Below are 16,320 nucleotides of genomic sequence, written 5' to 3'. Positions count from 1 at the left end.
TGGCTACCCCTAATGAAATTATACCAGGAGACTGGAAGGAGGCTCCTGGAGCTACCCCTTGTCCTTGATATACAGCAGGAACCTTAATGTGACTCACTGTTCCTTCCAAATGCAGTAGCAAAGCTCTTAATGTGATGTTAGTGCAGAGCTGGGCAAGTAGCAATGGCCACTTCTGCACAGGGCAAGTCCTTTGTCCCATCCCTGGAGACATTCCAGGCCAGATGGGGCTCTGAGCAACCTGATCTAGTTGCAGATGTCCCTGCTCATTGCAGGGGGTTGGAGTAGATGGCCTTTGAAGGTGCCTTCCAACCCAAACTATCCTGTGATTTTATGACACTATGCTCCTCTGAGTCCTATTGCCAGCGCCAGCTCTCTCCCCGGGACTCTCATGTCAGGGTTTCACAGCAGAGATACTATTCAGAAGCAACTTCTGCTACCATGGTTCTCCATTTCTGTGCAGCTCTGGAAAGCGCGTACATCCTACCCACACAGCATACAAAGCAGAGCCCTCTGCTTTCCACTCTGTTATAATAAATTTCATTTTCTCAGGGCTGAGCATCCATTCAGAAGAGCCAAAGAAAATTTTAGATCGGTTTATCTCAGAAAAATCCTTAATCACTGCAACCAGGTAAGGTTTTTTGTAGTGATTTGTAGTTCCTTTAATATTGAAAAAAAACACCTGCAAGCAGTAAGAGTGTGGATAGGGCAAGGATCAGTCCCAGAAAGGAATATTACATATATTCAAATGATCAAGAAGCCAATGATAGCAACACTGAGCTTACTTTTCCAGTGAACTTTTCCAGAGGACTGTAACAGCATGAAGCTTTTAAATTTCTCCATGAGATGGCATTATTTAAATGTAAAAAGGAGGAGGGTAGGGATATAAAGCACAGAGCAATTGCAAAACAAAGAAAACCTAGCCACAACAAAAATAGCACAAATGGACTTTACATAAGCTTCTTCACAGACATCTGGCACAGGGAAACATTCCCAGTATTAACAGGGGAACATGCAGAGGGGTCTCTGCTGAACCAAGGCAGAAATGAATGAGCCTGTATGGAGGAAGGGGGTGAATATACAGATTGCCCTGCTATTTAAAGGACTACTGTGTCAAACACCAGCAACATGTAAAAACTTGCATTAGCTAACTATTTCATGGCTTCATCCATATAAGAATGGAATGGAATGGAAAGAATAGAATAGAATAGAATAGAATAGAATAGAATAGAATAGAATAGAATAGAATAGAATAGAATAGAATAGAATAGAATAGAATAGAATAGGAACAGAATAGAAGTCCAGTTGGAAGGGACCTACAATGATCATTTAGTCCAACTGCCTCACCACTTCAGGGCTGACTGAAAGTTAGAGCATTATTACTATTTATATGCTAGGATTTTGTAGATTGAAGCAGAAGGGATAAGAACAGCCCTTCAGACTGGCCAAGCAAGAACAGGATGAATGGAACAAGCGCATTCAGATGGCCCTTAGTGTGCCATGGCCAGGCTGCAATTCACATCAATACCACTGTCCTGAGGATGACCTCAACCTTCCAAGGTTGCAGAGACACTGCAAAAGGGATTAGTGCACAACAGACCAGGCAATGAGACGTACCCCCTCAACAACTTTATCTATCTCCTAAATCACGTAGCATCTTCTGATTTTTCCAGTTATATTCCCTTATAATCAAGTGTGGTAAGACATTTCATAGTAAGCAAGCGAAAGACTAGACCGCTGAAAGCCTAGACTAAGCAGCTTCTTGCCATAAGGAACTATTACTACTGTAAGAAAAGTTATACATATGAACAGAACCATACTACTTTGCAAGAGAGAGAAAATTAATGCAAAATACCCTCAGCCAAACAAGCTTTCTATAGAAACTTAATGTTCCTTGTTAACATCTTCTCATAATTTCTATCTGGGATTTCAACCAGGGGTTAATTTGGTTGTTAAACAAGCTATAGGCAACAGCTTTCCACGCACACACTACTAGCTGGGGTTACCTTGAGCTTCTTGGACATGCTGACACTGACCATGCTCAGAACCAGTTTGGGGTTTCCGTCTGTGACTCACCAATAGCTATGGCCCAGTAAACTTCAGATCCGTTCAATAACTCACCACATGCAATGGCAGAGTAAACCTGTGAGCCTGGGACTTGGAGTAAAATTCGAAACGGAGCGACACGTGCGTTAGAGTCTAACACAGCATCCAGGGCACCGACCAAGCGGCCTGCAAACAAAAGCGGGGGGAGAGAGAATTAGTGCCAACTTTTAGTTCTGTAGCCTGCAAGTCTTTTCACATCTAAAGCTGCAAAATTACAATCCAGAATATAACAATAACAATAGCAATTCTTTCCCTGTTTTACGCTGCAATGTACAAATGCTCAAAATGTGAAAGGTAAACTAGATTAGAAGATCAAAACATATGGAGTTCTTTGCATTTCCAGTTTTGCATCATATATACATATATAAACACAGAATTGAAGTGGAAAGACCTGAGGGCACCCGAAGAAGTTACCGTTCTAGCCCTGCTCTGAAGCTGGATAAACACACCTATGCCATAAGCGGTATTTGTCTAACCTGTTCTTCAAAACCTCTCACAACCAAGATGCAACAACTTCCCTGATTAGCCTGTTCCACTATTTTCACTAAGTATTCTTTCAGAGGAAAAACAAGCAAACAAACCCCAGCAACCAAACAAGGCAACCACCACAATCTTAAACTCTCTAGCTGGAAATTAATTCTGCTCCCCAACACAGAGAGAGTAATTTACCACAAGCACTTTTTATGTTAATGCTTGACATACTAAAAAAGTATCACCATACTTGCCCACCCTTGAATGAATTCTCTTTTTCTAAAGAAAGCCCAATTGCCTCATCTCATCCTTAGGGGTCATATTTTTCAAACAGCTCATTATTCTTGAGCTTAAATTGGAATCTCTCCAGCTTATTTTTAAGCGTGACACTCCAAACTGGACATGATGCTCACTACCGGTAAGGTACCAGCTGTAAGAAGAGTAGAAAATCACCTCCTGTATCTTGCGTACACACCAAAGTATCCAAAAGAGTTTGCAGCAGTATCCCACTGTAAATTGAGCACTCGACATACACACAGGCAAACGCAGTTTTTGAAAGCTGGGGCAACTGCTGACCCCCCAAAAGACTTTCCAGTCTGGAGGTCAGCTGGAGTTGCTGGCCTTTCCTGCAGAAACAAACTATGCATCAAAAAGTTATTCATATGCCACGATTTGCAAGCTGGCTTATTCAAGTAACTCAGAACTGGCTTATGGCACCTACAAAGAGCAATACAGGAGCAGCTCTGTGTGCAGTTCCCCTATACGGTATATCCTGCAGAGGCACAACTTCTATGGAGAGGGATGACAGACGGCAAGGACTGGCTTTACCACCTGTGCTTAAGCCACCGGATTCTCTAGGAAGTTTTCCACAATACTACATCTTCTCTTTGCATCTTTAATTTTTCCAGCCTAAATGCCATATGTACAGCTGTATTTTTGTTCCTTCACCATTAATCCAGCATAAAAGGAACTATTCTCAGCCTCCAAAGGCTTTGCCAGCCCTTGCCACTATGTGCAGTTCTTATAATTGTGTTCTCTAGCCCATCATCTAAGTGATTAAAGGAAACAATGAAATGAGACCTATAAAGTCCTCATCTGAAATGTCTTCTCACCTGGACAATGAACCACAGCTAATTAATTTGAGTATGGCACAACAAAGCAGCAGTGTAACCACCTTCTGGTCTAGGAGGTATAAGAAGCTCACATGGAACAGCATCAAAAGCCTTCCAAGAGCAAAGAAAATTGCATCAACTACTTCCTCCTTGCAGTCACACACACCATTGATGATGCTTTCAAAGCCAAGCAGAAGCTGAAAACGGTATGGGTGAGAGATTATTCTGCACCAGTTTGCTTACGTCAAGATATCACAGCCATCTACTTAAAAAAAGGAACTAAATTTGGAGACCGATAATACATATAATATCAGAAAATGCTAAATGCACTCCAGTAACTGCAAGAAAAAGACAAAAAACCTCATCCAAGTATAAAAGATAGCAAACCATCCATGTTCACAGAAAGTAGAGTGCCAACTTCATTGAGCTGGGTTAAAGCCAGTAAGACAGCATCATCAAATGATGCAGAGAGCAAAAATAGGGTTTAACTTTCAAATTTCAAAAGACTTGGGACATTACAAGAAAGAAACAGAACAAAGTTATGAAGTGCCCCAATACTTTACCCAGATGACAGATCTAGGAGAAAAATTTCTTTTTCATTTCACTAAAGTCATGGAAAAAAGTCAACTAACAGTAAATGCAACCAAAATCCCAAGAGAACATTTAGTGAACATCTCATTTGTGCAATGCTTCTTTTCCAGAAATCGGGAAAAACTGCATGAAAGCACAGAAGTAGCTGTTTTACTTCTTAGCCTGTGCAAAATTAAGTCATTTTTCTGTTCCTGAATAACTGACCAGAAAAACCAATTCCTCTTCTCACTGTTTACTTCTGCTTATAATTTCCATTTTGCTTACAAAGTATTAAAACAAAAAAAAAAAACATTCCTCCTTCAACTTTGCAAATTAATTACCTCCTTTTTCTAAACTACCCACAGCTAAAATATTAACTAAGGACAACTAAGAGGAGCCAGAACTAAGACTGAAAGGAAAAAAGTGTACACTTCTCACTGCAACAACCTAAAAATCCCTGAACAAACAAACAAGAAACTACACTGTACACTTGTACACTGATTTTGAAACATGCTTTGAAAAACACCTAGCTCGCAAGCAAGCACCTTTCTAACAAAATGTCCTGACAGCTTGTTCCATGGAAGGGTCTCTTACAAAACGGGATCTGCTCATAAAAGGATCTCTGGCTCACAGGTACACATAAATTATATAGAGGGTCTCTGGCTCACATGTTGATGCATTAACATCCCTTCAGGTAGGATGCAGCAGACCTCTTCTGTATCATGGGTAACTGTGAAACCATTTATACCCACAGAACAGTCAAACATTAAAAGGAAACAGAAAAAGAAGAATTGCTAGACTGGTTTCATTCCCAAAATACCCATAATGTTTTTCTTTTTAGTCTATATGTGACCAGATTTTTGGGAGGAACTTAAAATCCAGAGTGCCACTTGCCCTTTAACAAGCTAATCCACCAACTTCTCGTCCGCTTTTTGACCTCCCAAGACGCAGAACTATTTCAGGGAAGCAGTAAACTGCACACTAACTACACTAAGGCGAGATGGAAATGTAGGTTTGCAAAGCCTCTGCAGGTTCCTCAAAAGGTAGAGGGTTTGTTTCATGCAGAAAGAATGTTCCCAAGCTAAAATTCATACGCAAGTTTCAGGTGTAGTGTATACTTCTGACAAATACCAAAGAGGTGGAAAAGGACGCACGTCTACTGAAATTATACGCTTCTCCTCAATACACCTGATTACTTCAGCTGTAAGGTGAATTTCAGGTAGAGGGAACACTTATACATATTATTTCAGAATTGAGTCCAGAAAACAAAACTGGAAAACTCACTACAAATCCCACACCTTACTTGGTATCTATTTCAATGCTATTTTTGAAACATATCTATTTCTGTGCCTATTTTATTGCTTCAGTACCGGAAACTGGTATACCTCCAAGTAAATCAAGAGTGTTGTACTTCTAACTGCAAACCCATTTTTATCAAATGTACATGCATATGATGGACATAATACCACAAATAATCTGAACTATAAAAATTAGCAAGGAAACACTTGAAATTCTGCAAGAGGTGGGAGTGTCTCCCTTTCACAGAGGTCAGTCTGTAACCAAAAGAGATGCAAACAGGACATCATGCACAATGAAATTGTTGAGGATTTCTTCATGGAAAAAAAAAATTAGCCAAGGATATTTTACAACAATCAGGGTCTCAAATGAACTATCACGAGCGCAGTGCTCTTCATCTTTAAACACATAGTTCCTTACATGCTTCCAGAAAGATCAAAGATCCCATTACACGTTATCCTGTGTCATGCTCACAACTAATCTAGAAAAAGGAACATGTTCACAGAAAGTTAATGTAACACCAATTTTTACTAAACATACCGTATCTTTCAAACTAAAGAATGCAAGCTCCCTTCCCAGATCAGTGTTAATTATCCACATGGTATTTCAAAAATTCTTTTAAACTACTGAGACGCTGGGCAGAGGGTGATTAAACTTGAACCCAGACTAAAAACCGGAACTGAAAAACTATGTATTATTTCCATCTTTTAGGACAATACTCAAGAGACAGTCCAAGGCACTAATAATCATGCCGGGCCCAACAGCACATGAATTAAGGAACCCTCGACATAGAGCAAGACGATTTCTGCTCACCTCTGTCATATTTTAAATTTCAGAACTACTCAAATGCCTTCCCATGAATTGGGGGGGTCACTTCAGCAATTAAGCCATGCTGCAAGGCAGAGGGACTTGGACTGATCACTTAGGAGGTTTGGACCAATAAATTAAAATAAATGTTCAAAAAATAACACAAAAAAATCTGAAGGCCAAAGCTGCAATGGCTTTTTTTTTTTTTTTTGGCGGGGGGGGAGGGGAAATGAAGAAAAAGAAAAGAGAGGGAGTTAAATCTGAGGCTAAGTGACAAGGAAGCCTGTAGTACCACAATACTGAGCAATATTACCCTTACAGTTTTACTTTGTTTTTTTAAATAAGACATCTGGTCCCCACAGCTGGGATCCTTTGTTTAACGCACACTCATAAATTTAACACAAAGCGGGAAGTAAAGGTCAGCCTAGTTCAAATAAGCAATAACATGTGGTATCTGCAATTAGTTGGGCAGAAATTCTGACGGCGCTTTTAAAAGCTGGGGAACAGCAGGCCAGATGCGAAGAACAAGGAGGCACCTCTTCCCACCCACGTGCCACAGCCCTGAACCTCCCAAATCAAGCGCTTATACCCCCTCTCCCAAAACCAAAGGGGTCACACAGAAGGCAAGAGTCCAGCCTGCGCCTCCAGCATCCTGGGGAACAGCTTTAGCCACTGCACAAACAAACCGACCACCACGGAAGTTTGAAGGAGAGAGAAAACTGCTTTTCTACTTCTCCTTGGTCTACTTGGAAGAAAAAGACTTGAGGTTCCCATTGCAGCTGAGACCAGCGCATCTGGAGAACAAGGTGTGCTTCAAGAACATCTGCCAAATCGAGCCTTTCAGAGAAAACGGACAGAGGACCACCACCACAGTACCTGGACCCAAACTAATTTGGGTAGATGCTCATCAACTCCAAAGCTGAAGCTGCTCTCGGCCGTAGGCAACCTACGCTTAGCTGGATTGTGCCAAAGCCTTGCTTTAAATACTCAGACCCTCATTTTTTTTTATTTTTTCAATCAGGCTAGGTTATTTCTGTAAGACAAGGCCACCAAACGGAGGGATTTGTGACTACAGCCACAGCCCAGCATCCCGGCAGGCTCCCACTGCAGTATGAAGCCACGAAGTATAAAGCATACCTCTAGATTAATTCTCAGAAGCTCAGTGCTCCTCCTCCATCAGAAAGCTGGGCGCTGAAAGAAAAACAAGCCCAAGAAGCAAAAGCAGGAGTCTGCCAAGAGAACACTTTACCTGAAATCGGGAGAAAGCTCTTCCCGAGAAGTGGAAGGAGCTAACAGTACAGGGTCTTTCCCAGAGGATGCAGTTAATAGCTGCAAGAGGCACTCTAAGCTGTTCAAGCATGTGAATTGGGAGAAAAGAGCAAATCAAACAATTCAGATGACCATAAAAATAAAGCGGGTTTTTTTTAGGACGGTGAAATTGAACTAACTGCTTAAATAAAGCATAATCTCAGCTCTTTGAGTCAGAGAAGCACTCCAAACCCTGAACGCTAATTACGCTTCTTCATGTAGTTTCCTCTATCCTGCAATGATTCACAAACAATTAGAGTCTCACAATAGACATGGTGACAGTAATTAGCCCTGCTAGAGGAGGCGAGCATCTGGCTGAACCAATAGCCCACCACCAGGCAGGAGGACACAGGGAGGGACTTGTGGATGTCCCCGCTTCCCAGCCCCTCACCATCCCTCTGCTCCAGCTGCAGGAGAAAGGTGGTTTTCACATCAACCCAGACAACCCCAGCCTGCCAAAAGGGCACTCTAGATAGCACGGGTTGCTCGCCTGGCTCTGTGCAGCATCTCCGAAGCCTTCCATAGGACCAATATACCTGCTAAGGGAGAGATGGGGCAGTTACGAAGTTGGATCCCACATGGCCTCAACCATCTCACCACCTAGGAGCACCTAGTTGGTGACCATAACCCAAGGTGAGATCCAGAGCTCAGATGTGCTGAGGACCACCTTAGTTCCGTTTTCATCCTCACCCCTCAGAGCCCAGCAGGAGAGCACTGCAAGCACTGGGTGTTACAAGCTCAGGTGGAGGCTTCTGAGCTGCACCAAGGTAGGACACAGCCCAGGATGGCGAGCATGAAGGTGCTGCTAGCCAGTGGTAACCCCCAGCATAAATGTTTGGGGACATCTCTAGGCCTTTCATACCATCTTGATTTGATTTCTCTAAAAGTTCAAAACTTGGATGGTTAACAGGTTGTTACTTTCACTAAGGCCTCCCTAAAATTCAGGCTTTTGCTGGATAAGAGCCCCATTGGTTATGCAAGGCCACTAACGACAGTGGCTCAATGTCTTGGCTTTACACCAGCCACACTGTCTTTGCTGAATTCTGCAAAATTCTACAAACAGGTTTTGATACAATACAGCACCTAGGAGAAAGTATTTCTTATTAGGCTTTCCCCACCAAGAAATAAGTTGCAGATCTTATCTGGAAAAGTACGTAAGAAAAAGGATGAAGGAGGACTCCTCTAAGGGCTGTAGGAAGGCTGTGTTTCCTTTCTAACGATAAGGGCTCACCACACTTGAAGATAAGCACAGACAACATTATATTTCAGCGTAAAGACCTAACGCTCCAAGCATTTATTCACCCGTGGAAATACCAACATTCAAGCCTCTACACTAGTGCCAACATGGGCTCTGCCAGATCCAACACTGCCACTGGGTAAACTGGGATTTGTTTGGGTTTTGTTTTGTTTGGGGTTTTTGTTGTTGTGGTGGCATTTTTTATTGGGGGGGGGGGGGGGTGTTTTGTGTTTTGGGGTTTTTGTTTGTTTGTAGTTTTGTTGTTTGTTTGTTTGTTTTCCAATCTGGCATGTAGAAACTAATTGAAACAAGATCGCTCCTCAGTCCCAGCACTCTGGGGAGGCTGCACAAGAGAAACGAGGGTAGTCTGGGCATTCTACTGCAGAGGCTGGTGTCCCATGGTCCCTGTGACTCCCATTTCCCTGGGCACGATGCTGAGATCCTGCTCCAGCACCAGACCACAGCACGGGGAGGGAAAGGCCACACTGCGGAAACAGAAGCAAGTCGAGCCGCGCACCCGCTCTCCCAGAATGGTGGGAACGTCACGGCAGCCCCGGGGCACTGGTTACTTCTCCTCAGCCCCACTTCCCCACAGGCCGCTTCCCCAGGCGGGCGCGCAGCCGTGACAGGACTCTCACAGCTGCTTATCTCAAGTCCTCTGCCACCGGCCCGGGTCATGCCAAGCCTATTTTTATAGCTGCAGAGCCAAATGCTTCGATTCTCACGTTACAAGTGAAAATACCTGAAGCTGTTTTCCACCTGAAGACGAGCGAGAAGGTGCGACACACACGCTGCTGCTGCAGCAGCAAATTACCCAGACATGGGATACTACTTGGGAGAGTAAAAAGTAAGAAAGTCTGTCTCTGTTTTGGTGGGTGCTGTACATAACACTGAAGACACCATTCTAGCATTACTTACACTCTGCCACCACCAACACGTGCCATTATTTTCTAAGGAAGATGTTTTTTACGATGCAAGTGGTCAGACACTGAACCAGGTTGCCCAAACACGAATGCCCCGTCTCTGAAAGTGTTCAGGTCAGGTTGGATGGGGCTTTGAGCAACCTGGTCTAGTAAAAGTGTCCCTGCCCACGGTAAGGGGTTGGAACTAGATGATCTTTGAAGGTCCCTTCCATCCCAAACCATTCTCTGATTTTCCTGCCTTTTTCTGTGGCGTTTGGCCTCCACAACATGAAACTAAAAACCCATCGTAGCTATTCACTGGATTAGTGTTGTGTGGGCTGGTGGTCAGTCTCTGAGCAGACACAACCCAGACCCCCTTCTGCATGCACAGGTACATCATCACCTTTAATATCAGTATTTAACACAATATTAGCATTTCAACACCAGCACCTGTGTTTCACCTTACCCATCTCAGCATTGCTGTGCCTTAGGAGGAGGAAACCCACCCCAGCCAGAGGGAGCCAGAGCAGCACCCACAGCTCAGTCAGAGGCTCGGGGGTCAGGAATTCGGGGTGCCCAGCCTTGCTGGTAGGAGCCCTTCCGCTCCTATCCCTCCTTCCAGCTCCTGCCCCCTGGCCAAACGCTCTAATGGAGAAGCCACCCTCTTGGGAAAGAGCTCAGAAGCATGCATTCTCCTTAAAAAATGTTACAGTAAAATAAGGAGGAAAAAAATAATAGAGCATAAAACCTGCCGATCTGAATTCCAGCTGTGGGCAAGGCTAGATAACATTTTGACCAGAGTCCAAGCTTTCAGTAGAGTATTTAGATTTCCACCTCCCCTTCTGCAAAGCTTCAGAGAGAGCTCTGCCTTAAAAAACACAACAAACAAACCAACCAACCATGAATACAGACGGTGAGCACCACCAATATCCTTTATTAACTTCATTATTGTGGCGTCTTCCTCTTCTCATCTGCTCACTTTAAAATAAAAGCAGTGGTGGTTGGTTTTGTTGTTTCCTGGGGTTTTTTGACATTTTTTGTTTGGTTTTTTGTTTGTTTTCATTTGTTTTGGGGAGGAGGGGTGTTTTGGAGGGTGTTTGTTTGTTTGGGGGGGTTTTGTTTGTTTCACTTTGTTTTTTAATTAGAGTTCAGATTGAGCCTCTATCTATCAGTTAACTTGTTCTGGTATCTTTGACATACTTTAAGACTAAAAGGCAAACTGTTTTGAAGACTATATATTGGGACAGATCTTTTAATATGCTACTCATTTTGCCTTTCACTCATCCAAAAGGTAAAAAACTTTACAAGAATACCCATTTGCATTTTCTACTAAAAATACAAGTCTTCACCATATTTTTGACCCTCTCCTGCTAAAATGTAATCAACAGGGGCAATCTAGATGGATTCCTCACCCGAGTCCCAGGAACCCTCAACCTCTGTGGTCCCCTCACTGTCTCTCTCTGAAATAGTCTCTATCATGAAATGATTTACCCAGACCTTGGGAGATGCACAGGGCTACTAAAAGGTGACGTATTTACAGTGATTAGAGGTGTTTGGACTGGAGAGCATGAGAGAACAGCAAAAGATCTTTTGGTTTTTAATTTCCAGAAAAGAGACACAGAGTTTATTAACAGCCATTTTTCTGTATGTGTTAAAAAAATAAGATCCAGGCAAGGGGAAAATAAGTCAGAGAGCTCTTATCATGGAACTAGTCAGATCTCCATTCACAACCAAGAGGTGCTTTATAGATTGCTTCGAAAGCTATCACCCTGCAACAATTTTATTTAAAAGAAAAAATAAAATCCTAAGATGGAAGTTTACTTCAGTTGCTGGCATATAGGTCTAGGAAGTGTATTTATCTTGCCTACCGCATTTACTTTTATTATAGGAATAATAAGGCTCAGATTCATGTACAGAAGATGCTTCTTTTTGCCACTATAATATCTTATAAAATTGTGAACTGTAAAGGTCTATATGAGCTGAAGGAGAAATTAATTTCTTTCCAAAATGTTCATGTTCTGCAAGTTGCAAATGATGTAAGACCACATCCAGCTTGGAAAGTGCCCTGAGCTGAAAATGGAGGCTGGAAGAATAGTATGGAGAAATATCATAACTAAATTAAAAGTCACAGGTAAACCAGGAACAAAACATAATCTTTTATTGACCTACTTCAAGCAAGAAATTAAAGAATCACTGTATCTCAGAAAGTCAAAAAGCTGCTTGAAACAAAGAGTTCATTTTAAAGTTCTATTTAACCTTATTTATAAAAGGAAAAAGTCACAAGTATTTAAAGGAATCCTAAGTGGATTTTAATACACTAAGAGTGTGCAATGTGAAGTCCTGTGTAAACAGCAACTGCAAAGCTAGCTGCCTGGGAAGAGGGAAAAGCTCCTCTCAGTCCAAGCACCCATGATGAAATCATTCCCAACACCTCCCAAAATAAGCAGTTTTGCTGTCAAAATACATAAAACTAATCTAATCAAACAGGAAGGTGAATGAAGCTTTCAACATCCCCTAATAAAAATGAAAGTAGTGATTCACTCACAGGCTAAACTATCTTGCACTATTCCACCATAAGGGATTTGACAGTATTTTCGACTACTGATGGCATCTCAAGCTTATCATTAATATGTAACCTCAGAAACAAAGATATCAGCAAGTACCAAATCCAGCCAACTTTGGCCTGTTAATCATGGCTACATCAGAAGCCATTTTTGTAGGGATAGCTAAGGCAATGCCCAATTAGGAGAAAAAAAACAACCAACCAAACAAAAACAAATGCAGAACCAACAGAAACTGATGAGCTAAATATTTTTTAAAAAAATCTATAACTTCAAATTAGTTTAAAAATGAATTATTAGTTAAAAAATTATAACTATTTCTGTAGATTGTTTCTAAAACATTACCAATTTACTTCTTAAGCCTCTGATAGAACAGAACTCTAAAGTAGAGATCCAGATAAAGTGGCAAGTTAAACATTTACGTGAAAAGCATATCCTGAGGAAGACGAGAATGGCACCAGTCAGGTAATGAAGAGTTAAACACAGCCTCCATCATTTTTTGCTGCTTGCAAGCCCAGTGTGCCTTCAGTAACTGCCCCAGGATCCAAATTAAATAACAGTAGTAAATATAGTCTCTCTCTTACAAACATCTGCACAGAGTCCGACTGAAACACAGTACTCAAAGAAAGAAACGTAGACACAGAAGAAAAGCGCCTTTGTGTGAGATATATTCTCCAGTCCAGCCTTCAGGAATTAAATCCACATGAAATTTACCCTCCAGCTGTACTAACTTACATAATGGACAAAATGCCCTGGTCAGGAGAGAGAAGTGTTCTGTAAGGAAAAAGCCCATGCAAATATGAGAACAGGGCCATAAAACAAATGCTTTCACAGAGGTTCAGTGCAAATACCCTGTTGTATTAAGAGGCAGAAAGGCAGCATCCACCCACCCTGTTTAAAGCAAATTATGTCCCGAGTGATCCACTGCCCCACCTGCACTCTTTGCTTATGAAATCTAGTCTGGAGGTTTTGCCCCCCTGATCCCACACGGGTCTAACACAGCCTGAGGACAAGCAGCCTCCTCCTCCTCACCAGAGGAGCTCTGAGATTCCCTTTTACCATGGCACTTGCTTTCACGTACAGGATCTTCACATCTTTGAAACTTATACCTTTCCATCAAACTTAACTGCTGTTGGCCAGGGCTCAAGTTTCTAAAGGGAAAAGAAAACAGATATAGATGTTGTTCTCTCTTAGGCTTTGCTTCCCCAGTAAAACAAATAACATCTTCTTGCTTACAGCTCTATAGCTTGGGAGACAATACTCTGAAATACGGTAGTGCTTAATTGCCCTTTGTATCTGTCAGTTTGGAAAAGGCAGGTACTAATAGAGTGTCTCCACCATCATGAAAAGCAGGAATCAGGAGGTAAGCTTTGCACTGAAACCACATCTACCAGCAAAGCCCAACTGTTTCTCCACACAGGTCTCCATTTCATTCATCCCAATTAAAAACTATGAAAAAAAAAAAAAAGTAATATATCTAACTCCAGCTATGCTTAATGCTCCCCCACACTTGCTTTCTGGCTATAGGACTCTAATTTCTAAGCCCTTTTAAATACAAACATTTCCAAATGGTTTAAAAGACTGTCAGAATTTATCGTTCCCTTGGAAAACTTCCTTTGCCGGCCAAAAACAGATTTATGCAAGCCCATGCACTGTAGATTCGGCAAAATGATTCACCTGAAACTTAACCAGAGAGAAAAGCAGTTTGTTCAGCTTAAGCTTGCGGCAGAAAGCTCAGCCACGAGGAGTTAACATTTGTGGATCTGAACCTCATGATTGTCCTGGACCTAAATCAAGCAGCTGTAAACAGCTATTTTTAACTCTGAAAATTAATCCACGTCGTTCTTACGATGACAAAAGAGTGGCCTGTGACTTCCATGCAGGGGGCAGGGGAAAACATGTGGGTAGACGGTTGTTTAACTCGATGGCAAAACTTCCATTAACCTTATCACAGCTAGCATTTCATTAGTAATACATTGATAACACGGGATCTACCAAGCCACAACTGAGCATTGTGCTTCTTTATGACTCCACAGCTAGGACAAGCTCTTATTTAAAAAAAAAAAAAAAGCAGAAAGTGGTATTATCGACTGGCAAAGGTCAACGGTTCAGGAACAAAAGGTTTTAATAAAATAAATACCAAACCTGGTAACAGAGCTTCTTAAACTGCCTAGAAAATACTGATTTTGAAAATACCTGTCTATTCTTTCAAAAATACAAACCACCTCTAAAATCTCTGATGTGTTTAAAAGGTACAAACCAGCCTCATCTGCTTTTAAATACGAATTACACATTAAACTGTATTTTTTTCTCCAAAGCACTGTTTGTTTGAATTCTGTTGCTGATGACTTTGAAACGAAAGTTTGGCCCAAATTCCTTACTCCGTTACTCTACTACGTCAGCGTAGCCTAACGCAATATTCTCACTGCAATTATTCACAGATCTATACTGTTGCGAGGGAAAAGCGTGATCCTCGTTCTTCGTATTTACCCTTCACTATGCGTACCTAGAGTGCCAGATGGATGTTACATGCCCTATCGACAGCCACTCAAGGCGTAGGATAATTAATACAAAAATAAGTCAGAACTCACTTTTGCACAACACTGAACTAACAACCCAAAAGTCACAAATCCTATACGTATTTATCTAACTCCCATCGTATTAATGGGGGGGCGAGCCCCAGCGCAGATCGCGGCCAGTCTGGGGGGGTGGGGATGGGGACACAACCCAGCAACCCCCCGGCATCCCCGAGCCCAGGGGCCTCCGCCCGCTCCCCGCTCCGGCTTCCGCGGGCTGCAGCGGGGCCGCCCCCGACCCCCCGGCGGTTCGGCTCCCCCAGCCAACTCCGCCGGCAGCGGCGCGGCTCCTCCGCACCGCGGCACACGGGCTCCGAGCTCGCCCTTAGTCACGCTTAAGCAAGCCACCGGGAGGGGAGACGGGGAAAATATAAAGTGGCTTCAGCGGTGCTCCAGGCTACAGAAGCACGAAGCTGCTCCCGAGGCAACTCGGGGGGAGCCTCCGCACCGCCCGTGGCGCGGAAGCCGCGATGCCCCGGGCCGCTGGCGCCCCTCGCCCGCTCTGCGTCCCCGCCCCTCTCTCCGTTCCGCGTTATTCCCCGAGCCGTGCCAAGCCGAGCCGGCCCGGCGAGGGGCCCCGCCGCCGGCCGAACAAAGAGGCCGCTCCCGCCTCCGGCCGCCCGCCCCACGGCCGGGTCCCGCGGTGCGGCCAAGTTCCCGTGGAGCAGAGCAGAGCAAAGGCATGGGGAACAGATCAGATGCAGGGGGGACCCGCCACCCGGCCCGGCGCCTCGCTGCCCCCCCGCGTCACCAGGTACCCGTGAAGCGGCCGCCGCCGTCTCCGTGGCCCCGACGCCGCTGCAGGATGAAGTAGCCGCTGCTCTTCTGCGTGACCCACAGCTTGAGTGCGTTTTTCAGCAGCACCTCCTCGGGCTTCAGCCACATCTTTCCCCGGCTCGGAGTCTCTCGCCTCCCCTCCCGTCTCCCCAGCCCGTCCACCTGCCCCGCACCGCACCGCCCCGCACCCCGGCTGCCCGGGTCACATCGCCCCCCGCGGGCTGCACGGCGCGGCGCCGGCTCCGGCTCCCTCCGTGCGGGCCCGGCCGCCGGGGAGGGGCCGAAGGCGGAGCCCGGGGGACGGGCCGCCCTTCCCGCGGAGCCGGGGGCTTTGTGATCCGGTATCGCCGCCATCCGCGCAGTCCCTGGTGCCGGGCAGTGACGGCGGAGTGGGGGCGACTCCAGCCGGAGGAAGGAGGACTAGGAAGGGGGTCCCTGGCTTTCCCTCTCGGGGGTCCCGTGACGCCCCGAGCCCCACACATTGGGGTGGCCGCGGCACCCCGGGGTCCTGGCGCATCCCAGCGCACCGGCACCGCAGCCTGGGGCGCAGCAGCCCGGTGCCGGGGTCACCCGCTTTTTGACAGCGGTGGCGTCGGGATC

The 16,320-nt window shown here is 44.4% G+C and overlaps 1 protein-coding gene across 2 annotated transcripts in view; it reads right to left on the bottom strand.

Moving 5' to 3' along the window:
- The window catches only part of TBC1D8 (TBC1 domain family member 8), a 49,778-nt gene extending 33,807 nt beyond the window's left edge, over positions 1–15,971 (bottom strand). Inside the window, exons 1-2 of one of the 2 annotated variants that reach the window (XM_065061120.1) lie at positions 15,702–15,971; positions 2,074–2,229 (exon numbers count right to left, since the gene is read on the bottom strand). In XM_065061120.1, coding sequence (XP_064917192.1) covers positions 2,074–2,229; positions 15,702–15,828 — 283 coding nt within the window. In that variant the 5' untranslated portion in view covers positions 15,829–15,971. The remainder of the gene's footprint in view (positions 1–2,073; positions 2,230–15,701) is intronic. The other variant, XM_065061127.1, reaches the window with a different exon arrangement.
- Positions 15,972–16,320: the final 349 nt, after the last annotated feature.

Source organism: Columba livia, chromosome 1, assembly GCF_036013475.1.
Source record: "Columba livia isolate bColLiv1 breed racing homer chromosome 1, bColLiv1.pat.W.v2, whole genome shotgun sequence".
Classification (NCBI taxonomy): Eukaryota; Metazoa; Chordata; class Aves; order Columbiformes; family Columbidae; genus Columba; species Columba livia.
This window is presented reverse-complemented; position numbering and strand designations above follow the sequence as displayed.